The sequence below is a fragment of the Pinus tabuliformis genome, chromosome 9, assembly GCF_031772625.1.
Source record: "Pinus tabuliformis cultivar Carrire ecotype Pingquan chromosome 9, CPIR1, whole genome shotgun sequence".
In the NCBI taxonomy this organism is placed as follows: domain Eukaryota; kingdom Viridiplantae; phylum Streptophyta; class Pinopsida; order Pinales; family Pinaceae; genus Pinus; species Pinus tabuliformis.
This window is the reverse complement of record NC_142307.1, coordinates 1,834,412,863-1,834,439,630: the sequence shown is the minus strand read 5'-3', so window position 1 is coordinate 1,834,439,630 and position 26,768 is coordinate 1,834,412,863. Positions and strand designations below refer to the sequence as shown.

General features: G+C 38.3%; 1 protein-coding gene across 1 annotated transcript; it reads right to left on the bottom strand.

Moving 5' to 3' along the window:
* Nucleotides 1-16,768: 16,768 nt before the first annotated feature.
* On the bottom strand, nucleotides 16,769-18,375 carry LOC149156124 (DTW domain-containing protein). The gene has a single exon (XM_089437916.1). It carries the CDS (start codon nucleotides 18,189-18,191, stop codon nucleotides 17,187-17,189), a length of 1,005 nt encoding a protein of 334 aa, XP_089294042.1. The 5' UTR covers nucleotides 18,192-18,375; the 3' UTR covers nucleotides 16,769-17,186.
* Nucleotides 18,376-26,768: the final 8,393 nt, after the last annotated feature.

Sequence of the window (26,768 nt, the reverse complement as noted above, 5' to 3'; positions counted from 1 at the left end):
CAGTGGTATGTCGTTGCAACCTCAAGGGCAGCTCGTTAGTCCTCACATCTGGAATACCAAGAGTGAGGCCCTCAACCTGCTCCTGTAATGCTGTGAGAGTCTCAGCCACATCAAGGTCACGAAGGATAGCCCTTCCAACAGCCTCCCCTGCTGGGGCGGCAGCTGGCACTCTCAGGCGTGCTACTGGCCGAACAAGACCAACATCTGCATGAACACATGAGTTTGATTAAAGTCTTGACAGAATAAAACACAAAGACATTATAAATGAAAAACGATAAACAGGAATATGGTCAAAGAATTTACCAATAGCGCCCCACTGTTCACCATCCGGCAGTACTAAATCTGGATCACCACAGAAGTCCATGCCAACATATGGATACTCAGAATAAACCATCTCCTGATGATCAAACCACCTGAAGAAGGTATCAGAAAATGAAATCTGAGACTGACCAGCGTGCCTAGACATATGGTCAACCCATCTCTGCATATGTGGTTCAGTAGGTGAAGGTAAATCGAGTGCAATATACTGCGGCTGCATCAGTGGTATCTTTTCCAAGGCAAAGGCGGTCAAAATAGAACCATACCCAAAGTTCTTCAACCTCCCGCTCTTTACCTTGGTCAACTGTTCTTTCATCACAAGAAGTACTGCGTCGCACCAGTTGAACACCTTCGGTTGGAGACATTCCAAGGCATACTGCATATAAGATCGATTGGCTACATGAAGATCCGCACCACCAGCCATCCTACCAAAAGTAAACAGAATAGTCCTGATGGACCTGTCAGTGACATCACGGATGATGATCTTGCCGTCTTTACTCGATTGAGATCCCTCTCTGCAATACCAGCGAACATAATCTCTCACAAATTCACCTCCTCGGGCCGAACCTGATAAAGAGGTGGGGGCACCCCGCCTCAACAAGTCAGTCAAGAAATAGATGTCTACTACAGTCAAGGGGATGGATTTGCCCCTGATCTGGAAAACCTGGTTGGTAGGATCCTAAGCATCAAGCAAATGCTGCAGTAAGTTGATCTGTTGTCTCATGCTAAAAATGCGAAAAAACTTCAGCAAGCCATAGTTCCGCAGTGCGTTTACTGTAACCGGATCATGTAGGGCAAGCATGTCCTCTTCTTCATGCTCACGTTCTCGCCATGTAATAGTCATCTTACTCCAAAGATCTCTGAAAAACAAACAAGAGAAGAGTTAAATCCTGATTTTGGTAAGAAACAAGCAAAATTTCCATCAAAAACTGTGTATAAAATTCATTCTCTGCGCCCATCGCACCTACAGTAGTGCTCTAGGTGCGTTGCATGTTAGATGGCCAGTGAACAACCCTACATCCAACGCACCTTTCGATACACAGAAGGTGCGCTGAAGGCAGAACGAATTTTTCAAACCCCAGAGGCTCAAAAAAACCAGGAATCAAACTCAGAATGCAAAATGGAAAGCATGAAATGAAAGAGCTCAGGTTTAGCTCCTACCTGGTCCAGACAGCGCTGAGAATCGTCCACAGAATCTCCCGAAATCAGCTGATGAAAATCAAAGGGGGAAAACACCTCCAAAGCTCCAACAAACCAAAGTTCAAATGAAATGGTAAAATGAGAGGTAAAAGCACTTTTTCATTACTTTTTACGTAGTTCAAAGTAAAATATTAGTGTTCTAACTCATTTTTCAAGCATATATTGTTCATTTCTGACTAGCTTGATGAAGCAAGTGAAAATACAGTACAATCTTTGAAAGAACAAAGCTATTTATGGTAAATTCAAAAAGAAACCATTTAATCGAGCAGTTTTAGCGCATAGTTCAAGCTCGTTAAAAAATAAACATAAGCCATGAGCAAATGTTTCCCCCCGCGTTTAAGCTCATTGAAAAATGAACTATTCCTCGGTAAATAACTATCGTGAATGTAGTACTTCAGCCATTAAAGCCTTGGTCGTATTTGCACCGTCACCTCCACTTTTGCATTGGCCGATCATTCACCTCCATTTGATTGTTTACCCATTTTGAGGAACAGCTGCGAAGAGTGATCTCACTAGCCATCCTTGTAACACTATCGTGATTGGAAAATTCCAAACCTTACCTGGAATCAGTTGCTACCCATTTTATCACTCGTTCCTCAAAAGACGAGTCTCCTTTAAGCTCTTTTCAACTGACTCGTAAAATATGAAAAGATTGTCGAGCCATTGGCCTCTCCAGCTCGTTAAAGGGACCGGAAGTGCTATCTCTCCTCTAAATTTTAATCTTTTGGACCTGAGAGATTATTGCACAAAAAGATCGAGCGCTTGTTTTGTTCGGCTCGTTAAAAGTATCGAAAATTCATCTCTTCTATATTGTTTTATACTTTTTCGGACTTAAGGGATTAGATGACGAAAAAGGAATTTTGGAGTTTCCTTTACGTTCCTTTTCAAACTCTCTAAAATTGAAAAGGACCGAGTTATCTTTGTCGTTAAACTCGTTAAAATTTTAATAGCGACAAACTTGTCTATAGACGAGAACGAGTTTCACTATCGCTAAGCTCGTTAAAACATAGCGATGGGTTTGCCTGAAGGGCAAATTATAGAACAAGCATATGTTATCCTCCTCAAGCTTGACAAAAATAAAGAGGTACTAGTCAGCAATGACTGGAGAAAATTGGGAAGAAAACTTGAAGAAAACTTTGTTGGTAGCAAGTCGCTCTTGAACATGACACTTTCACTCCGCATCCAAGTCGGGTTGGGTTGTTTCATTCACCGGTCACATCACCATGGTCCCATCATACCATCCACATTTGGGGTTAATGTTACCAATCCATCACATCATTGTCGCCGATATGTTCAAGAGAAGTCATTCAGAGAATTCCCCTATGTCTCACCCACTACAATACATTTATACTCCATTCTTTCATGACCGCCACCCTGAACCTTATATCACCAGATCGTTTTCACCTCCATTAAAATCATTTGCTCCGTTCCGTGTCATTGATGTGGGATTCATTAAGGCCCTCCTGTGACGGATCGCTTCTTGTCAACATCAGCTCATTATCCAAGAAGTTGATCTAGAAACACCCCATACAGTACTTTGAAGCTTGCATGCCTCACTTCCGGCGACAGGTTTACATCAATGACCTTCGACCGAAAGATTTTGCGTGGTGTTCGACGCCAAGTCCTTTATTCACACCACGTGAATTGTACTGCAGTACCTTGAGGGTCATTATCATTATCGGTGATTCCTCTCGCGCCTGTTAACAGCTTACATCATTCGCTGGTAATCAGGCGATGTCTTTCCATGTTCGACTCAGAACATCTTTCACATGGATGGACTTGTACTTCGAGTGAAGATCGAACGAGATTGAAGACCCCGGATCTAGTTTCATCCATCCGGGCTGCGATATACATTCAGGAAAATAAAAACATCAAATGTACATCATTGCTGCACAGATAATCATCCAATCAAAGGGATGATGGCTCTATCAGAATCATCAGTCTACACTCAGACGATTGTCTGTCCTATGTACATGAAAATGAATTTATAAAGCTGAGCATGGGAATGCCCGCCTCAGCTAGATCATGAAAATATTGTGAAGATAATGTATTGTATTGTATCTTATTACAGGTCTCCTCCCAGCTTGAAAGAACTTCAAATCCTCATAATAAATCATTTCACCCGACATCAAAAGATTAATGACCTCATGCTTTAGGGGGCAACTGTTATAGACATTTTTGGGCCCTACAACCCCAAGCATGAAATGTCCATAAACCAAAGGTTCCTAAGTCCCTAAAAGTGTTGTTCTAACCCCTAAAGGAACAAGGTCAACAGATTACAACTTCTCCCAGAAGTTCTCCATAAAAAAACTGCTCAAAATTGGTCAAAACAGGATCATTTCAGCTGCTCCACTGGCCAAGTGCGTTGTATCTCACCTAAGTACACTGTGTGGGTGCGTTGCATTTCAAAAAGCCCTTCTATGGGGTGCGATGGGCAAGAAATGACAAATCGCAGTGTCATTCCGCGAGGTGGAGAGGCAATGGAAGCTTCCAGAAACTTCCCCTGTGACACTTGTCTCTCTGAATTCGATCAAGGATGAGTAAGAGATGATCAATCTCCAAGTGGAAGCAAGAACTATCAGAGGGAAGACACTAATCAAATCATAAGCTGACTCATCTCCATTACAGATATCTATATATGGATCCCTCATCCCAAAGGTCCGGAGGCTGGAGCCAAGCTGACCTGTAGAGCAAAGGCAGCATCGAGCAGACAAAGACAGAGAGAATCCGAGAGTCTGTGAACTCCAGAGAAGGCTTGAGAGGTTCAAGCAACTCCTCTGTGTATACTTATCAAGTATCGAGTACCAAATTGGACTCATACCACTGAGACCAATTGAGGTCGAGATTCAGTAAAGGGAGTCTGTGTACTCTAGAGACTTGGGGGATCCAAGTACAGTCCTACTGATCATTATCTGTTGAGTGGGACTCAATTTGAGCTCATTGTTGTAAAACTCTGTTTTTTAAGACACAATAGAAAGGCCACCACTAAATACTAGACCAGGAGACGTCGCCCAAGAGGATGGGGTGAACTCCTTGTTAAATTTGTTGTGTTTATGTGTTTTGATGCATTAAACCAATCAATGTTGATTAACTCATTAACTCATAAATAAGTATATTTGATAACATGCATTGTAAAAAAGAGAAAGATGCTTAATAAAAAGTAATGCACAGTAAACAACAAATCCCTATAAAGGAAAAATAAAGGCATTGTGTATGTCTCAAGGACAAGTGGCAAGAAATTTTATCATGCACATCCCACTTGTTAATTTAAACAGACAATAGCATGTTTCTGTTATTTATGTCATAGTTACCGAGTTTGAATTCAGATTTGATTAGATACTGAAAAAATATGCCTCTTTAAAATCCAACACAAAAAACCAAAAGAACAAAAAAAAATGGAGAATGTACATTTTACAAATAAATAAAAGTGAAATGGGAAAAAAAAATCTTGAATTCTCCAACATTGACTCCTTTGTTTAAGATGTTATAGACACATCTTCTCTAAGATGATCCAAAAATAATGAGAAACAAAATGTATCAAATTTATAAATATTATAGAATAAGACAAAATGTGAAAATAAAATTTGATAATATCAATAATAAATTTTCAAAACCAAAATCTAATATAAAGAATGAGATCATGGATATCAAAAGCAAACTTCAAGCAATCTCCACAAACCAAAAAAATATGTTTTAAACATTAAACATATCCTTATAAGACTAGGTAATATTAAAGTCATCTACAGACATCAAGACCATCTAACTAGGTAATATTAAAGTCATCTACAAACATCAAGACCATCTAACTATTGGATTTAAATTTATTCAACAAAGTAACTTTTCTTTTGTTGTCCATTAAAAATTAAACCCGCTAAACAAACTAAACATTTGTGTTTTTGTCACTTAAAAATGAAACTAGCTAATCAAATCCCACACCAATACTCCTTGTTTCACAGTGAACACACACAGTAATCTCTATCATATAAATAAATGAAAAAAAAAAACAAAAAACAAAAAACAAAAATATTTTTTTTTTTAATTTTAAAAAATATTTTATGCTTTCACAATATATGTGTAACATAATTGCTAATTTGCAAGGCTTGCACGCTTTTCCTACTTATACAGTTTTTACTTGCTAAATTTAGAAGGCTTTTATTTAAGTTTTACTTGCTAAATTTAGAAGGCTTTTATACAGGCTTTACTTGCTAAATTTAGAAGGCTTTTATGCACTTGATACCAATGAACATCTTTGTTAATGAAGGAAAAACATTTCCTTTTAATAAAGTTTTGCCTAAGCAACAACTAACACAGTCTATAAAAAAACGTTTTCAAAATACAAAGGATTATTTTATAATTTATTATTTCCACCCTTTAAATTGGAGCACTCTCTTTCTTGGAGAATAGGCCTTTGTTTACATTAATGGTTTATGAATTGTGAGTTAAACCATTACTATGGAGATTTATGCAAAATAGAAGGGAATTCACTATAACAATGGTTATTTGTGCAAATCTATATAGAATTGTTGGTAATATGTCTAAATCTATATAGAGTTGTTGTAATGACTACTTTTCTCTAGCTCAATGGTGTAACATTTAAACATTTATGAAGGAAACTAGCCTCAATCTAACTTAGTCAATGGAAAACACTACATCTTCACTATTCTTCTTTGTCAATTGATTGAGTTGTTGAACCCATCAAGGTCCTTGAAGGTTCGATAGTTATTTACTTGCATAATTAGAGAGAGCCATTCATAAATACATATTGTCCAATACTGACTTGAAATTTGAGATTGGAAGCAATATATGTCACATCGTGGCTCTCAACTCAAGGGTGGTTTAATTTGCAAAAACTAATGGCTAGATAATAAATCCTTAAGCAATGACTGTTTGGCTTTGCAAAAACTAATGGTTAGATAAATATTTATATTTGTTGTAAAGACTATTTAAATCTATAATTTGTTTATTCTGCTGGTTTATGTATAATTAAATAATGTTTTAGTGGTATTTGTATTCTCTACAAGTTCTTAATATTTAGATCTATGATTCATTGATTTATTTGTTTTACAAGTTCTTAATATTTAGATCTATGATTTTTTGATTTATTTGTTTTACAAGTTTATTTATGATTCTTTGATTTATATGTTTTACTATTTCATTCATGTATTTATAATTATGAAATACAGTATTTATAATTATGCATGTTTAGATTTGAAAATAAATGTTACTTTAATGAACTTTCTAATGAATCCACCATGGCAACTTAGCTATGATGTCCTAAGTAATTTAACTTAGCTATGATGTCCTAAGTAATTTTCATTGCTCTTTGTATAAAGAGCGTTAATAACAAAAGTTCTAATCTAATGGGTTGCATTGGATCTTACATTTTCATGGCAACTTAGCTATGATGTCCTAAGTAATTTTCATTGATCTTTGTATAAAGAGCGTTAATAACAAAAGTTCTAATCTAATGGGTTGCATTGGATCTTACATTTTCATGGCAACTTAGCTATGATGTCCTAAGTAATTTTCATTGCTCTTTGTATAAAGAGCGTTAATAACAAAAGTTCTAATCTAATGGGTTGCATTGGATCTTACATGTAAAAAATTGTAAATGTGTTTAATGTTATGTTGTCTAATCTGATGTAAAAGATCTTATGTTAAAGTGTCGTGATAATATAACATGTTAGAATTTTGAGCGTTGTTATAATATAACATGTTAGAATTTTGGTTAGGAATGTTGGTGTTGTTGAATATGGTGTAGCTTATGCTAGTGTAACTAGTGGATGTTGGGCGGATTTATGCTAGTGTAACTAGTGGATGTTGGGCGGATTGTTGCTGCATGTAATCAGCGGTGTTTGGTGATCCTTGTGGTCGGTTCATGGAGTGTTTTTTCCTTGTCTGATCATAAAATTTGATATGTGTCTTTTGAACAATGACATATGAATAACATGGGAATACTTATAAAATCAACAACAAAGGAGGCATATCCCAGTGGGGGACGCTAGTGTGTTGGGATATGGTACATATCATGATGGCGCAGATGGTGTGGATGTTGCACGGTATGTATCGACTTGTAACCTGCGGTGTTGGTGGTCTTCGTGGTCGATGGTTGCCCATGCCCATGATTGGCAAGCCTAGGGTCGTCATGCGAGCTTTATACCAGGTTTGCATGTTGTTGGGATTTGGCATTGGCGGATACATGTTGATGGTGGGCATGCACGTGAGGCTCTGGTGTGTATGTGTTTACCCTTTCTGGTGTGTATGTGTTTACTCTTGTGCAACTGTGTTGTTTAGGTGCATTTTCTTTCAGCTTTCTGCAAATCGGATAGTGGTGCCCGTTACTGGAGCGGGTTAATTGGTGGGGAGGTCTAGAGCGTTCCCCCTTCTGCAGTTATTGCATTAGGTAAGGTGCTTACATTTTTTAATTTGCTTTCACTTCCATTTATGGATATGAGCCAGTGATAAGTAGATTAAATTGGTACATTCTCTTGGATGATTTCTAGTCGTCTGGAAGATCTTTGTTCCTACTTTGGCCCTACTTTGGCCCTTTGTCCCTTTGTCCCATCCTTTGCTGTCTGGGTTGTTCTGTGGGTCGTAAAGGATTTGGAGCGATATTGACTGTCGATCCGCTCCACTTAGATTCCTTGTTCCTAGCGATAAGTTTGATTGGTTACTCCACAACTCGGAATCCGTGTATAGCCCAATTGTATCTACTTTGCAGCAAGATTCTAAACGAGCGTGCTTTAATCGTATGCAAATGTCTTCAAGGTTTTCGATAGGAGCTATAATCTGGCCCAATTAGGTGATTGTGGCAGGTAGTGGTGATATGTCTTTTCCTGGTTGGGGGGGGGCGCTGGAATAATTTGGAATTTGAATTTATTTTCAAATTTTCTTGCAGTATCGAGGTGGCGCATAGGCTGACATTTCTGGTCAAGGGTCATTACTTGACCATTCAATATGATGGCCTGGAGGAGATATCTAAGTAATAGTCGTGGCTGAGAATGAGTTGGTCGGTCAGCCGAGGCGCCTTAATAACTTAAACTTGTTCACAGGTGATGGAGTGGAACAAACATATGTGGCGGTAGAACATGCCTCACGCTTGGACGCTTCAGACAAAGCTCTTCCAGAAAAGAAAGCCAGACAAAAGCGGAAAAAACCGATCCAGAGATTAGTTCTTGGGGTGGACGTATATTGGGGACATGGAACGGCTAACTAGAAGGTGATGGTTGTTGTGAATTCACAAAAAACGACTAGCATTCAGATGAAAATTGGATTTGAAAGTGTTGGTCTTCCATCTTACACTACCAGCAGAAGGCAGAAGGTGAGTGTCTTGCTAAATGGATGGTTCAGCTTCCATTTTTTGGAGGTGGAGGATGCTGAGAAGATAGTCTCTGTCCCTTGGGCACAAGGTCTATGATTACCTCTCAATCCAGCATTGGACTGTGGGATTTAACCCCGTTAAGGAAGTCCCCAAACGAATGGGCAAAGCTCCGGAGGTTCCTCTGGAGCTTTGGTCCAAGAAAGCTATGAAGGAAATAGCCAACAAGATCGATAAGTTAAGGAAGTCCCCAAACGAATGGGCAAAGCTCCTGAGGCTTCCTCTGGAGCTTTGGTTCAAGAAAACTATAAAGGAAATAGGCAACAAGTTCGATAAGTTATACTATGTAGGTTGCTCGTGGAACAACATGTGGTCATAGACCCATTACACTGAGTTCTAAGATCGCAATGCCATATTTCTCGGATGGTCAGGGGAAAATGAGACAGTTTCTATCCCCTTTAAATTTAATCACAGGTGGTTACAAGATAAGGACTTTGCAGCCTTGTTCAGAGCATCATGGCTCAATACATATGAGCAAATCCCTGCTCACAAAATGGAGGTTGTATCATACAAATTGCGTAGATTAAAATCTGAGGTTATTTCAGGGGTAAGAAGTCGGAAAAGGGAGATGGCTAGGGAGTTGTCACAAACTAAACAGGAGATGATGATTTGAATGACCCCTCATCCACAATATTTGAATGACCCCTCATGTCCAATAAGATGTTATTGAAGCTGGCGAATAAGAAAAGCGAGTCATTAAAATTTCAAGAGGATGAATGAAGGCTGAAGTGCAGGCCAAACTGGGTGGCTGCAAGGGACAGGAACACTCGCTATTTTCACAACATGGCCACAAAAATAAAGAGGGCAAACACTCCATGGTGCAAGGGACAGGAACACTCGCTATTTTCACAACATGGCCACAAAAAGGAAGAGGGCAAACAGTACATGGTGCATGATGCATCAGGACTGGGGAGAATAGGATTCTTTCTAACCAGAACGATATTCAAAACGAGGCAATCCGCTATTTTAGCAATTAGTTTTAAGGCAAAGGAGGTATCAAATATATCATATCAGACGGAGTTTGCAAATTTGTTCCCTTGCATGCTAAATGAGGGGTCTAATATTCAGATGGATAGGCTGATAACAAAGGCGGAGCTATATGAGGTCTTGAAATCATCCGAACTGATGGCTGGTATAAATCTCCCTCTTTTTCTTTGACATCATGGGGAAAGAGCTTCTGGAAATCACTGAAGAATCTTGTCCACTGGGTCACATCTCAGGTTCTATCAACACAACTTTCATCACTCTAATTCCGAAAAAAGTCTAACCCATCTTCCTTTTCCAACTTGAAACCTATCTCATTATGTAATACAGTGTACAAGATGGAGCCCAAAGTGATTGCCATTAGAATCGAACAAACCCTATGCATGCATATTTTACCAGAACAGTTTGGTTTTCTGCCAAAAAGACAAATTCAAAACATAAAGGCAATCGCTCAAGAATGCTTACATTCAATTAAATCGAGTAGGATGGAGGCATGCCTGACGAGGATCAACCTGATCAAAGCTTATGATAGTGTTGACTGGGATTTCCTTAGATTGGTTCTCCATGAAATTGGTTTTGCATGCAAGCACATCGACTGGATCATGGCATGTGTTTCCTCTGCAAATTTGGCTATACTCATCAATGGCATTCCGACAGTTTTTTTCAAGATTTCAAGGGGTCTTTGCCAAGGATGTGCACTTTCGTCGTTGTTGTTCAGATTGGTGATAGACGTACTGAGCAGAGGGGTAAGAGCAGCTAAGGCATCGGGTTCGATCATAGGTTGCAGGGTTACAAGACAAATTAGCGTTTCACACCTAATGTTTGTTGATGATGTGCTATTTATAGGAGTAGCTAACATATTAGAATGGAGGTCATTTCACCAAGTTCTTTCCAAGTTTGGGGATGCATCAAGGCTCATTATGAACAAGGAGAAATCAGAACTGATATCTGAAAGGGTGGATGCAGTCGCAATAATGGAGATTGCCAACTTATTTGAGGTGAAAGTGTCAAAATGGACAGGGGTATCAGGTATTTAGGTTTTCAATTGAAGCCAAACAACTATGTGTACGTGGATTAGGAATGGCTAATCAATAAGTATGAGAAGAAGTTGGCTTGATGAGAAAACAAGTGGCTGACCTTGGGTGGAAGACTGATCACGGTCAAAGTTGTCCGTCGGGGCAGCTCTGCCTACTAGATGCACCTCTTTAAACTACCCATAGCAATCATTAAAAGAATTAATGCAATTATAGCTGGTTTTGGGAGTAGGCTTGACTAAGAAATTCCACCTAGTCCACCTTGATGTTATTACAAAGAGTGGGGCAGCTGGGGGTTGGGGTATTAGAGACACTGCAAGTTTTAATTTGGCATTGTTGGTTAAAATTTTGTGGCGAGCTATTAAAGGTATAGGTTTATGGCAAAAGATTGTTCGGAAGAAATATCTAAACAATCTAAATCTTGAGGAATGGATCAAAGTTGGTGCACCTGAAAAGAAGAACGCTCCTCTCATTTGGAGAAGCTTGATGAAAACCAAGCCCTAGCTATGCAGTAATCCCAGATGGGACGTTGACAAAGGCAATAAGATTGCTATTGGCCTTGACATCATTAAAGGTATGGAGGGTAATCACCTACTCTCAATGTCCATTATACAATTCATAAATCGTGCAAATATATGTTTTTGAATCACCATGGATGCGTGCGCACGCGAGTCTACTATATCCTCCAATTGTTGGCCGCACTCTATGGATCTTGGGCTTCCAATGGAACATTAGGCTGTGTGGGAGCGTTATAGGTATGCCCTCAGCCAAGCAAGCATAGCATTGACAGAGTTGGAGGATTGTTTAGTTTGGGGAGGGAGAATATCAGAAGGACAAATATCGACCAAGGAAGTATACTCTCTCATCACTCTGGGGAACAAGCCTCTTTACATGCACTCATGGTTGGTGCAAATGTGGCGATGGGAGGTACCTTTGAAACTGAAATGTTTCATATGGTGAGGGTCCTCTCCTCTCCCTCTCCCTTATGGTCGAGTACCTAAAGGTCCTAATGGTCGAGCCCCCTAAAGGGTCCTCTCCTTAACAGTCGAGCCTGCTTACGCATCCTTATCAGTCGAGCCTGCTTACGCATCCTTATCAGTCGAGTCACTAACGTACCTAATTGATAGCCCGGTGAAATGGTGGTAGTTATATATGAGCATGTGGTAGTTTAGGTTTGGACCACCCACCTCATGCAAGTATAGGTGCCGGCTCCTTCCTGAAAAGCTACCTGTACATTTGGTGCTGTCTCCTTGCACTAGGAAGCGCAAGCCCCTCCGGGACCTTATCCCCGTGTACAATATTGTTTCAGGCTAGATCATTGTGAGGTAACCCGTACGAGTTGTAGGTAGTGATCCTAAGGCTGGGATACTACTTGATCCTGGACGAGTTGGTGCTTGCCGGGATTACCTAAACCTGTACTTTGTGTGCCGGCTGCTTAGCTCCCCGTAGAGAAAGCCTAAATTTGCCGATGCGGATTGAAAGGAAGTTGGGGATAGACATAGATCCTTCCGCCTATCCTGAGTGTTGGAAATAAAGCAATGGTTTTTCTATTTATTATTTCCCGATCACTGGAAGCAATCTTCACTGGCACAAGGATCTCCTCACAGCAACAACTTCCACTACGATAGAACCCGACAATCAGTTTACGAAGGCTTCGAGTAGTGCGAGATAGGCTAATCACCAGACTGCTCTGGAATAGGTTAATCGCCGGAGACAAGAATGAGCGAATCTAGTTTCGAGAGCATGCCTTACTCTTTCATTCTGTAACAAAAGAAAAGAGATAGGCACCTATTATAGATAATTAGTGGTTTAGCTGTATTGCTAAATCAGTTCCTTCCCCCCTACCCTCTACTCTAGTATGCTATTGACTTCCTTCTGTGATCTGCCAACTGCAATACATAGTTCCAAGGTAATGAAGATAGGACGTTGTGCGGTCACTAGAAGTGAGTATACTAAACCTTCACGCCTGCTACTTTTATTGATATTGATGAATGCGGGGTAAGGACTCTTATTAGATAGATGTGGGCTCAGGACTGTGTTGACTGAAGCTTTCGACATCCCGGAAGGACAAGGAGAGCATCGAGAGGTTGAATCCATAGTAAATAAGATGGCATAGACATAGAATGGGATTGATGGACAAATGCCAAATGCCACATAAGAAGCTTTTATTGACCTTTTTTGCTATCTAACGAGTGCCATCCTAGATTTCTTCTAGTTTTCGTGATTGAGGGTGGTGGGTGGTTAAGACCATGCGTCCTAAGGGCATGGGCAGTGGGTTGGGTATAGATAAATAAGTTTACCTATGAAGGCAATCCAAAGAATTGCTTTGAGGCTGACTATTTTGTTCAATTATGAAGGAAAGTGAGTGATGGCGTGAGGAAAGTGTCGGCTAACGAGGGGATCCCTCGAGCCGAACTGTAGACATCAGACGGAGGGGCAAGGCTTTCGATCAATCAAAGTAAGATCCAGGTCGGTCATAGCTTTCTCGAAAGCCTGTCCCGGAGCGCTGAAGCTCATCCGATGAGCGAAAGCGTCCCTTCAAGTCAAGAGGCTGTTTTATGGCTATGTGTAGTGGGTCAAATGAAGATGTGATACATCTCTTTCTCCAGTGCCCATTCATCGTTGCAATTTGGAATGAGGTTACTATGTATTACAAAATTCATGTTGAGTCGAAGAGATCCTCTATTGGGAAGTGCCTTTCAAAGTGGATTGAGGGACAAAAAGAACTTCGAGCACTCCCTTTCTACATTTGTTGTGGGATATGGCAGAGCAAAAATGCTTGAAATTTTTAACATCCCACCCCTAATGTGTGTCTTTCTGTTTTGAAGATTTTGGTTTTCTTTCAAGAGATAGGGCTATGGAGGCCGAAGACGTCTAGGAGAACATGTTTTTATAAGGTAATTGGGTCATAAAATTCGATTGATTTTTTTGACGAGGTTGCATCAAAAGGGGAATGTCGGTGTGGAGCATATATAGTTTTGAATCCTGGACAGTCGTATCGTTTCCGCTGGTTTGGAGGTGTTGGATCTAATAGTAGAGCTGAAATCTTTGGGGTGTTTTGAGGTGTGCTAGATGGCTGGAAATTGAGGAGATTGTGATTGATGGGGACTCCAAAATGGTTGTTGAGTGGGATCAAGGGCATTCAAATTTTGTGCCATCTCTCTTCCATTGGATGAAACAAATCAGGGCCCTGTCAAAATCCTTTAGGCAAATTTCATTCACATATATTTTTTGTGAGCAAAACTCCATGGTCGACGACATCTACAAACGTGGTAGATCTGTTGTTCCAGGCGTCATCAGTTACACATCTTTTGTCGCAGGTTCTCCTTGCAGCTCTGGGAGTTTCATTTTCTAAGAGGCAGAGTAGGCCTCTCTATCACTCCTTTGGCCACTTGCCCTACATCTAGTCTGTAATCGATGCTGTGTTTTTTTCTCTATTTGCTTTGTTTCTTCTCTGTGGTGTCAGGCCTAGCCATTTATAGTTGTTAGCTATTTTTGGTTGCAATATCTTGTATCAGACATATTGTTTTGAATTGGGAATCACTTCAATATCTCTGTTTGTATCTATTTGGGACATCATCTCTTGTAGTTGAGGTATGTTATGTCCACAGAAGTCTCTTGATGAATCCAGATTGGGGCATATAGAAAATTGTCAATGTAACTAACTTTTGTTTTTTGAAAGTTGGTTTTTTTCTCGTGAAAAAATATAACATCTTAGAATTTAAAAGAATATCATAGGACTTAATTTTAAGTTGTTTAATCTAATGTAATAGCAATGTTAAATTGTTGTTTTGTTACCATGTTACAATTTAAAAGAACATAGGGTGCAATGCCATAGGAACATCTGCAAATTAGACTTACTTTGAATCCTAATGTTCAAGAACAAAGCCCAGATAATCCAGGGCTCGATTACAACTCCCAAGCACTGTTCTTCCACACTGTTAACTCTCCTGCTCCTGCTCCTGCTCCTGCTCTAAAGCATTTACTGTTCGACCTAAGGTGATTCTCTCTCTCTCTCTCTCTCTCTCTCTCTCTCTCTCTATATATATATATATATATAAAGGATCACCATTATTTAACTCGGTCATGCTTAATCACTTTATTTATTTATTTTAAACGTTATTCCACAATAAGTGATCATTTGTCCTAATAAAAAATCCTAACCTATAGGACCATAATCGTGCATTTCAAATCAAATGTTACGAGTAAATATAAATGATTTATATATCAATTTTTATTTATTAAAACAGACAATATATTCTCGGACACGGCATTAATCAATTGACTTAATATATTCTTAATTAGACGGTTGTAAGACAGAAGTGTCAGAACAAATATTCCTCCTGAGATCTTTGAAAAAATAAAGTATGTCAAATTAGAGTAAAACAATTGGCTTAAAATCCACTTGAGTTGAGCAAACCCTACCTCATTGTTCGGGCTTATTAGGTCATTCTGTTTGAAATGAATTTGTTCATGTAGATGAGCATATTACGTGGAAAACGCAAAGTTTGAAAGATCAGAAAAAATTATTGTACCCTAGAAGTTTTCTCTCGTTTTAAGATTCAAAGCCAGCATTGTACCTATGTGCTTTTGTAATTTTGCATCTATGCAAAACCTCACAAGAATACTAAGACTCATTTCATTGGAATGTATATGAAATCCAAACTATCTATAACGGAGGTTAGATTTCTCACTGAAGAGATTGCAAACTGCTAAGATTTGTCAACGAGTACTAACAAGCCTTTGTGTCTACAGCAGAAGTTCCTTGCTTTTGATGCCGAACATCAAATTGAACCGAAGGAAAAGAGTAAAGATTTCAGCACAAATCTTTCCATCGATGAGAGTACAAATTTTAGAATAAATATTTCCATGGTGCAAATCAGGAAAGTTCAATTTTGAAATAAATGTCAAAGGAACTGTATTCCAATATTGATTGGACCTCTGCTTGGGGAGCCATTACAGTCTAACATTTCCACATAACGTTTGAAAATCTGATAACTACATAACTCAATATAAGATTTTCCCTAGGATGGGTTAAATACTCTAATAACACAACATTATAGAAAAGGTTCTTGTAGATAGCAACTCAAACTTCTTGTCTGACTGACAATCACTCAATTTTGATCCAGAGTAAGTGGCCTGCAGTTCATTGGACTGGTTGGTTTCTTGTGTAGTACTTTTTTCCGGAGGATATTCATTCAATATCATTCAAATTTATACTTATGTTTGCATACGGGTATCAGAATATTGCTGGATTCTCAAATGAAACCGGGTTTCTGCCATTTGGTGAAAATATTTACATTAACGTGCTTCAAAAAAAATTGACCTATGATCGCAGCATCACATTGAAATTCTTAAGAGGAAGAAACTTACGAGCAGTTGAAATGAGCAAAATATTTACTCACTGGAATGAAAAATGATATGGCTCAGCAAAAACAGAGGCACTTATTAAACATATGAATTTTAAACAGGAATACAATTTCCAAACAGTCAGCAAATCATTTATCTGACAGGCAGAGACACTCAACATCCCTGGCCTACGGTCAAGGCGCCTATAATTTGCTTTTCTTAACGATGTTTCCTCACACTACAAAATTCAGTACACTAAATGAGTCTTCATATATGATACCTTTCATTTCAAATGAATCTCCGCTTAATATCCACTTTTTAGAAGAAAGGGTAGTTTCATATAATATGTGAAAGTGATGAACGAGTAGTTTCCTATAAATAATAAAACGTGAAAGTGATGAACAGATAATAGGCTTTGAACTATGAAATAGCAACAGTGAGAACCATTGAATTGTAAATTCTACAAATGTGAAGAATAAAAGCTTACCCACTCCGATTCCAGATCAGAAAAGCTAAAATATGGTGTTCAGCTATATTCCATTCAATGGCCAATTAATTCCCATCCATGTGCAAGCCTCTAGTTTATAAAATCAATTGCTTTGCTCTTCAAATCAAAATTAGCTACAAGTGATGTAAAGCCAGAGTCTTCATGCCAGCTCTACACATATTAGAGTTTATAATCACTAGGACTATCCCCAAGAATTAAGCCACACAGGTAATCATGCCTTTGCAAGTATGAGAAAACATGAATCACCAGAGCATCCTCACTAATACTTAAAACCCCCCGTCTCAGAAATAGAATTAACATCAACCCGTAAGATCTGAAACCCTAGCCCCTAAAATAAGTCATTCCATAGATGACAAATAACAAATTCAATTCAATGAATCAAGAGTCCAGAAGGTGTGGAAATGAAGAAAAAAACTCACGCTTCCGTCAGCTTTCCCAGCCTCTCCTCCTTGCAACGCCTCTGGTCTCCAACCATGGAATCAAAAACTTGCAGAAGAGAATCCAACCCTTCGGTTCCGGGTTCAAGCATCTTCAATGCATAAACAATACTCTCTATCGTGGACAGACAACCGGGCTTAGGCTGGCGTCTCACCTCAGAATAAATACTTGGATCCTTCCATGGCAAGCGAAGATGAGGCAACAACCTTAACCAGGGATTCTCGAGATAAACCCTCTTCGCTTTAGCCCACGTCCCGTCCAAAACCACCAAATGTTTAATCTCAAACCCTTGAAAGCCAGGCGAGAGGTCCACGGCCTTTTCGCTGGGGTAAAGCAGGGCAGAACCAGACGGCAAATTAAACCACGAAGGAAAATGGATATTATTAGTGCCTTCTAGATTCGAAGCCGGGTGACCTATATAAAATTTTTCAATCCCAAAACCATGGTCTAAGGCTTCTTTCACCGTTCGGGTTTCTGCAGAACCCTCGAAGGTTTCTGTAGATTCATTGTTTTGGGTATTATTTTCTTCGTTTATTAGAGGGATTCGGCCCTTTTTACCCACTCTACCGACGATGCTTCTCTTCGAACCCGGTACTTTGGGGCGGATTCTGTAGCAGATCTCGTGTTCGAGTTCAGGAACGGAGATCAATTGAACATTATTTAATCCCAGGGACGCCACACGGGCCGATCCAAATGGGTGCTTGTTCTCCTCTGTATGCTGTAGAATGGTTACTCCTATGGCGTTTTCCACGCGTTTTTCTATGCGATTGCAGATACAGAGGATTGCGGCCTTGTAGCATCTATGGCAGAATGCTCTTTTGGGCTTCGGACGATTAATGTCTTCAGCAACTCCCATGGAGATGATTTTATTATTTTGCAGAAACTCGGAACTACACCGACGGATGCTGTGAAAGAGCAAAAGTCGACGACAATATACTTGATGTTTAAAGAGGAAATTTGAAGACAGTGAGGAGGACTGCATAGGCGTTCAGCATTCCCCGACGCAGGGCTCATTTTCCCACAAACCAAAGAATCTCACAAAACTAGAAAGTGTGAAGGGCCAGGAATTTTGGTTCATAGGAATATTATTTAGCAATAAATCCTCCGTAACTGCTTTATTAGGGTTTTTGTCGAAAAGTTATGGACAAAAATTTAAAACTAAGGAGGGTTTTATCCTGGTTTTTTCTTTTAAGTAGTAGGATGTTTTTAGCATTTTTCGAATTGTTAAGGGTTTTATCTTTGGTTGAATAATGGTTATGGAGAGGTACTTTCCTCCGTAACTGGTTTACTAGGGGTTTTTTTGGAAAAGTAAAGGACAAATTTTAAAACTAAGGAGGCTTTTTATCCTGGTTTTTTTAAGTGATAGAATGTTTTTAGTTTTCTTTGAATTGATAAGGGTATTTAGGTGGTCATGATATTAAGGATGAGAGGTTACGATTTTGGTTTTTTCAAGCGTTTTAATTTTATAAATAAATAAATAAATAATAATAATAATAATATAAGTGTTGAATTTATTTATAAATTTAAAAATATATTTTTATATCAAGCATAAATATTTAACATTTAAATTTAGTATTAATTTTACAAATTGAAATTTATATGTTAGTTCAAAATAATAATAATAATAGGTTAAAAGTAATATGGAGCTAATTTTAGTGGAGATGTAGTGTAAATATTTAAATCTTGACCTAATAAATAGTAAAAAGTTAAAAATAATAAAATTCAATTTGTTATATTGTAATTATATTTTGTAGGGCAGTTTAATCCCTCTAACTCAAATTAGAAATTATGCTCTGGGAAAAATTGCATAAATAGTTATAAGTTATATTGGTCAATGTTAAATCAATAATGGTTGAGAGACAAACATCTTTCTTTAGCAGTAACTAATAAATTGTGATGTAAAGTGGATAAGTAAATTGCTTGTTCAAGCGAAAGAACTTCCCTCTAGAAGAACTCCCCTCCCATGCCACTTGTGTCTTTGTGTGTCATTGATTTTGACTTTTAGATTATATAAATAACTTAGTCCATTGGATTGATTAGACAGTGTTAGTTGGTTATGAAATCCTCCCCTGCACAACTCACAAACAACTCTAAAAATGAGCATTGGGGGTTTTGTCGCGCGGATTGGCACGACAACGCTCAGACCGGGGGCTGTCACTCTGATCCCCGATCCCTCCGTTTAAGCCTGTCTCCCGCACCTAAGGGGGTAGTCCCTGTGAGATGATGAGGCCAACTGTCGACCAGTTGGTTGGGAGACATGAGACACGATTAAAATAAGCACTAAAATGATTTGATTAATATAGCAGACCAGTGCATTAAGATATTGTTATTAAAACGATTACTTGTTAGATGATGTAGAAACATAAACCGTGAAGAGCAATCATTTATCATCAGCTAAATCACAATGCTCTTAGAATGACCAAAACGATATCCAACAATTGAGAATTTTCAAAAAAATGAATGCTTTAAACCACCACGAATCATAAACCATTAACCAGATATCAATTTCACATCTCGACTTGAAAATTTTGATCTCAGCATGAAAGATATGACAAATCCCGAAAATGACTGGATCTGACGAAGAAAATTTTCCAAAAAATCTTTTTATACTTAAAAAAAATTATTTTTTTTTAGTCTAACTTACTAAATAAAAAAAAATTAAATTCCTAAACTTAATTTTTTTTTTGGAAAACTATTTAAAAAATAAAAATAAAAAAATAAAACCTAAGAAATGCTAAACTAAAAGCTCAAATTATTAAAATCTAACTAAAAAAACTTTATTAAAACTTTTTATTATTTTCATTAAAGCTAACTTTAAAACATAACCTAAATCTATTCTTAAAAAAAAGGGCAAAATCGCATTCATATATTTTTTTCATATACATATATAATTTTTTAAGAGAAACCAAAAACAAATTCATAAAACGAAACTAAGTGAAAAACGAATTTAACTTAAACTAAAAACAAATAAATTACAATCTAAAATTAACCTACGCAAAATGCATTTATTAACTATTGAGCGCAGAACCTGGCGACTGAAGTCGTAAAATTAAAAGCCGACGTTAACAAAACTAAGACCTGGCCACTGAAGATCCATTCCACAGATTTGCGAAAAAAAATCGTGACCCGGCTCAAAAAAATTTAACGCAGGCGAAAGAAATGATAATACGGTTGACGGTGAGGAAAAAATATGCAAATCGGATTTCAGATTTTACCTGTCGGTGGCCAAGAAATATTTCGAGATCGATTGCAAGGTTACCTGGAGACGATGGCATGCAATGACTTGAAGAAATTACCTCACCTGATGACGGATATCCTGCGTTTTTAAGTGTTTTCTGAAGCTCCCACATCAGAATGTAAACTGATAGCATATGCGTTTTCCAGCTCTTGACGGCGGGGTGAGCATGACAGTCATCCACAGGCGTTTGAACGTTTCACGCAGCAAACATTACCAGATATGCAGTGATCGATGGCGGCCTTGAATCGATAACCTGGAGCAAATCGATGTTTGAAACGCACAGTTTTTAAATGCTTTGCAGGTCAATGTGAATATACACAATATGATGGAGTCAACTGAAACCAGATCGCGAGCTTTGCAAGACTCCACGTGAAAATTGCTTGGCTGCTGCGTTATGACACTGAATTGTTTGACCCGTCCTCTTATTTTCTTTACCCACGCTGTCAGCAACCCTACTCTCTACCAATGTCCTGAAAACTTCCAAGGATTTCACCGCAAGGAAGTATGAGTTATGAACTGTTACTCCCACGTGAACTGAGTAACTGGAACGGTGTTAATTGAAATCGAATCTAAACCAGTTTTGGGCACGGCAGCATCGATAGAGTGGTAGCCACTGACAGGGCATGGGAGCCACGGGCGAAATCTGATTTACCTGCCAAAAATGATTTCGAAATTTTTCATGTGATAAAATGAAACCTAAAAACCCTAAACTTTAATAAAAACTGCATAAAACAAAAAAATTAAAACCCTAGAACAGCTAGTTTAATTTACAGATTTGGCCCCCCAAAAGCCAGATTCAGCAATAAGCACAGAAATATTTTAAAGAACAGAAATTTCAGACTGTCACTGTGAAGAACTTCAGAAAATCTCTCATGCAACATAGAAAAATAAACCGAATGATAGACCCAGGATCAAATCCAACTGGGCTCAGCAAAAAATGCTTGCGGGAGTTGGCTGGTTCAGCCGAGAACTTCCCCGAACGCCCACAAAATTCCTTCAGAAAATGTTTTCTGCACAGCTCAAAGCAACCGTCAATAAAGAGAGCAAAAATGCTGCTAGATCTCAGAGAGTAATGGAGATACATGTCATTACTTCAGAAACCCTAACAGCACCCAAACCCTAGCAAGTGAACAAGATACTTGTGCTCACAATACTCTACAAAAAGCTATTATTAATGGCTGAAAATAACATATGCAGAAAATTTAAACAATCTCACAGCATTTTAAGAGAGTAACACCAGCAAGATATGGACCCCAAAGTCTTTTTTTATTAACCAGAAACAGATTTACAAGAGAGCTCCTTCAGTCTTAGACTCACAGATCAGATGATCTGAAATGACCCCTAACACCCTATTTAAAGGAAATGATCCCAACGGCTAGTTCGAGTGATCCATGTAGAAATGATCTCGACCGTTGATGAAGATCAAGACATTTCTTGATCTCATCCGTCGATTTATTCACTTAAAATATTATTATTTTATTAGTTAGGGTTTTTGCTATTTTTTTAATTTTTTATTTATTTCATTTTTTAATTTTTATTTATTTTATTATTTTTATTCATTTTTTAATTTTTTAATTCATTTTAAAATGGATCATCGAACTAAGCCTTCGGAAACATCACCTAGGACCTAGGACTTAGGACTCATGAGGGGATTTAAAACATTTTTCGACCCTCAGGACACATTACATCATGACTTTTACAATTTACATCTTAAGGGAGAAAACCCCTTTAACATAGACCCTCACAAATCACCCAGTTCTGCGACACAACTATAATCTAGCAGATCAACACACTAGGATTCTCCTAAAATTCCAATGACAAAATCCATCCCGGCTTTGGGGTCAGGTTTGAAGGAAAACTCTACCGATCCATGGATCGGTGAGACGAAAAACCTTCCGGGACGTAGATTACCACTAGAAAGTTAGGTCCACCTAGGCAATTCACATACACGACTCATATCTGCTAAGATTATTTACAATTAATACATGCAGACTGGGTTTACAATTAGATTGATCAAGCTGTTGATGACTGCTGGATGGCACGGACACGTTGATCAGGGGCTGCCCCTTTCTTGCTAAGAAAAAGGGGGTGTACTGCATGGGTAGTTGACCGGTAGAGGTCAACATCTGGCTCTACTTGGGGACACGTTGCTGCTTGCAGGAATGTGAGAATCCAGAATCTGCATCCATACAACACAAAAATAAGTAGCGTCCATCCAAAATCATCATATACATTAAGCACAGGAAAGATAAAAGCTCTTCATTTATTAACTATCTAAAGTGGAAATAAAAATGCGGAAAAAACAAGGAGTAGGGTTAGAAATACGATACAAAGGATGCCCTATGGCATCAGATGTGTTCAATATAGTGCATACTGAGCATTTGCCTGCTTTCAGGCAAATCTGTTGGCTGCTTGTCAGATGTGCCATGTCCAATTTTGCATATGGTAGGACTTTTGCCTATCCGAAAATCAAGCTGCTCACGACCGTCTGATGCGTCAAATCTTCTTCTTATTTTCTTTCTCTTACGCTTTTTCTTTCTAGCAGGTTGAATTACTGATGATCTGGTACTTTCTGTTTCAAAACTATCAGATGAATTATGCGTGATATGTCTTTCTTTATCCTGCATCTGATCTTTATCATTCTTAAGTCTATCCGGATCACCTTCAATTAACCATCTTTCAATCGAATCAATAACCTCCTCATAATAAGATGGAGCTCGTTGTAGCACATGAGAAGGCTCCTGATCTATTGATGTCACCTGGTTTCTTTCATCTTCCAATTGCTGAAACCTTTGAACCTGTATTTTAATGGAATCCATCTGTCTAGAGTGTTCAACCTTTATATCACCGATTTGTCTGGCATGATGTTCTTCCATGTCTTTTATCATTTTATTGTTCTTTTCCTTTATGTCCATCAAGTAATGCTGCATGAAATTTATTTCTTCTTTATGATTCGCTTGCATGTCAGCCAACTGATTATTATGATTGAACGTCATGATAGTCATTTCCTCTTCCATAGTTAATAACTTATTTTGTATAGAGTCAATTTCCCTATCATGATCAGCTTTAATGGTCACCATATTTTCCTCTAAGACTGACATCTTGCTTTGCATGATTCTAATTTATGTTTCATATTTAGTTTTCATGGCCTCAATTTCTTTAGCATGGTGACTTTGCGTGACCTCAATCTCCCTATTACGTTTTTCCAGGTGGGTGCATAAAGTTTTCACATCATTGACATAATTAGTTTGGTTGATTTCCATATTTCTTACCAGCATCATTAGATCTCGTAAAATTTGCTTTTGCTCTTCCCTTTCATTGTCATTTGTCCCTGATTTTTCACTATCATGAACTTGATCTGCAATATTTTCGGTTGATGACACATTCTGATCTTGAAAACTTTCTTCAACAGCTGGATTTTTTATAAGATTACTTTCTTTCTTTTGCACAACAATTTTAGAAGTAGAAGGCAAGCTGTTTGGATAACCATATCTATCTTCAAAAGCATTTATAATGTCTTTTAAAGAAGTAAAAGAATCCTTAGGAAAATTGTTAAACCAATTCAAAGCATCATCTTCTAAAGAAAGGACAAATAGACGCATTTTGATATCATCATGATTAAACTGAGGGGGTCTGCAATATATGATCATGATGCGAATAAACAAGTCTAGATGCCTTTTAGCAGCGATTGGATCACCATCTGAAAAAATAGGTAATTCAGGAATGGCCTCCTCCGGAAAATCATGGAGACGGTGAGTAAAACGACATGGTTTAAATGAATAATCCATGATGAACAATAAGGGATCAGATGGATGATAGAACTAGCTCTTTGCTCAAGAAAATCAAAAGATGAAAGAAGTGGAGTCGCCACTTGAACAATGAATCCGATTCTAAGATCCAAGAAGTAATCAACAAACAAATATGCGGGATGCTTCTTGTCTGGGAAAAATGAAAAAAATGGAGTCGCCACCCAAACAGGAAACAAACCCAAGAGATGCTGCTGATATGGGATGAAAAGATGCCAAAAATATTGAATCTGCCAGCTCAACTGAGAGATGAGAGATGAGAAGATGAATGTCGATGAAACCTCCAGGAACAGAAAAACTCTGTCCCCGGCAACGGCGCCAAAAAATGTTGGCGTTGTCGGGCCAGATGAAGAGATAAGAAATGAGAAAAATGATTTGTCGTTTGAAACACCGAGAAAAAGTATTCCCGGCAACAGCGCCAAAAAATGTTGGCGTTGCCGGGCCAGATAAAAAAAATGAGAAGGAAGATTGTCGTTGAAACGCCGAGAAAACAATTTCCCCGGCAACGGCGCCAAAAAATGTTGTCGTTGCCGGCTCAAACGAATGATAGACAGATGAACGATGAATGATGAAAAGATGATGAAATGCCGAGAAAACAAAGTCCCCGGCAACGGCGCCAAAAAATGTTGGCGTTGTCGGGCCAGATGAAAAGATAAAAATGAGAAGGAAGATTGTCGTTGAAACGCCGAGAAAACAATTTCCCCGGCAACGGCGCCAAAAAATGTTGTCGCGCGGATTGGCACGACAACGCTCAGACCGGGGGCTGTCACTCTGATCCCCGATCCCTCCGTTTAAGCCTGTCTCCCGCGGCTAAGGGGGGTAGTCCCTGTGAGATGATGAGGCCAACTGTCGACCAATTGGTTGGGAGACATGAGACACGATTAAAATAAGCACTAAAATGATTTGATTAATATAGCAGACCAGTGCCTTAAGAGATTGTTATTAAAACGATTAATTGTTAGATGATGTAGAAACATAAACCGTGAAGAGCAATCATTTATCATCAGCTAAATCATAATGCTCTTAGAATGACCAAAACGATATCCAGCAATTGAGAATTTTCAAAAAAATGAATGCTTTAAACCACCACGAATCATAAACCATTAACCAGATATCAATTTCGCATCTCGACTTGAAAATTTTGATCTCAGCATGAAAGATATGACAAATCCCGAAAATGACTGGATCTGACGAAGAAAATTTTCCAAAAAAAAATTTTATACTTTTAAATTTTTTTATTTTTTTTTTAAGTCTAACTTACTACATAAAAAAAATTAAATTCCTAAACTTAATTTTTTTTTTTTTGGAAAACTAAATTTAAAAAATAAAAATAAAAAAATAAAACCTAAGAAATGCTAAACTAAAAGCTCAAATTATTAAAATCTAACTAAAAAAAACTTTATTAAAACTTTTTATTATTTTCATTAAAGCTAACTTTAAAACATAACCTAAATCTATTCTAAAATAAAAAAAAGGGCAAAATCGCATTCATATATTTTTTTCATATATATATATTTTTTAAGAGAAACCAAAAACAAATTCATAAAACGAAACTAAGTGAAAACGAATTTAACTTAAACTAAAAACAAATAAATTACAATCTAAAATTAACCTACGCAAAATAACTATTGAACGCAGAACCTGGCCACTGAAGTCATAAAATTAAAAGCCGACGTTAACAAAACTAAGACCTGGCCACTGAAGATCCATTCCACAGATTTGCGAAAAAAAATCGTGACCCGGCTCAAAAAATTTTAACGCAGGCGAAAGAAATGATAATACGGTCGACGGTGAGGAAAAAATATGCAAATCGGATTTCAGATTTTACCTGTCGGCGGCCAAGAAATATTTCGAGATCGATTGCAAGGTTACCTGGAGACGATGGCATGCAATGACTTGAAGAAATTACCTCACCTGAAGATCTCCTGCGTTTTTAAGTGTTTTCTGAAGCTCCCACGTCAGAATGTAAACTGATAGCATATGCGTTTTCCAGCTCTTGACGGCGGGGTGAGCATGACAGTCATCCACAGGCGTTTGAACGTTTCACGCGGCAAACATTACCAGATATGCAGTGATCGATGGCGGCCTTGAATCGATAACCTTGAGCAAATCGATGTTTGAAACGCACAGTTTTTAAATGCTTTGCAGGTCAATGTGAATATACACAATATGATGGAGTCAACTGAAACCAGATCGCGAGCTTTGCAAGACTCCACGTGAAAATTGCTTGGCGGCTGCGTTATGACACTGAATCGTTTGACCCGTCCTCTTATTTTCTTTACCCACGCTGTCAGCAACCCTACTCTCTGCCAATGTCCTGAAAACTTCCAAGGATTTCACCGCAGGGAAGTGTGAATTATGAACTGTTACTCCCACGTGAACTGAGTAACTGGAACAGTGTTAATTGAAATCGAATCTAAGCCAGTTTTGGGCACGGCAGCATCAATAGAGTGGTAGCTACTGACAGGGCATGGGAGCCACAGGTGAAATCTGATTTACCTGCCAAAAATGATTT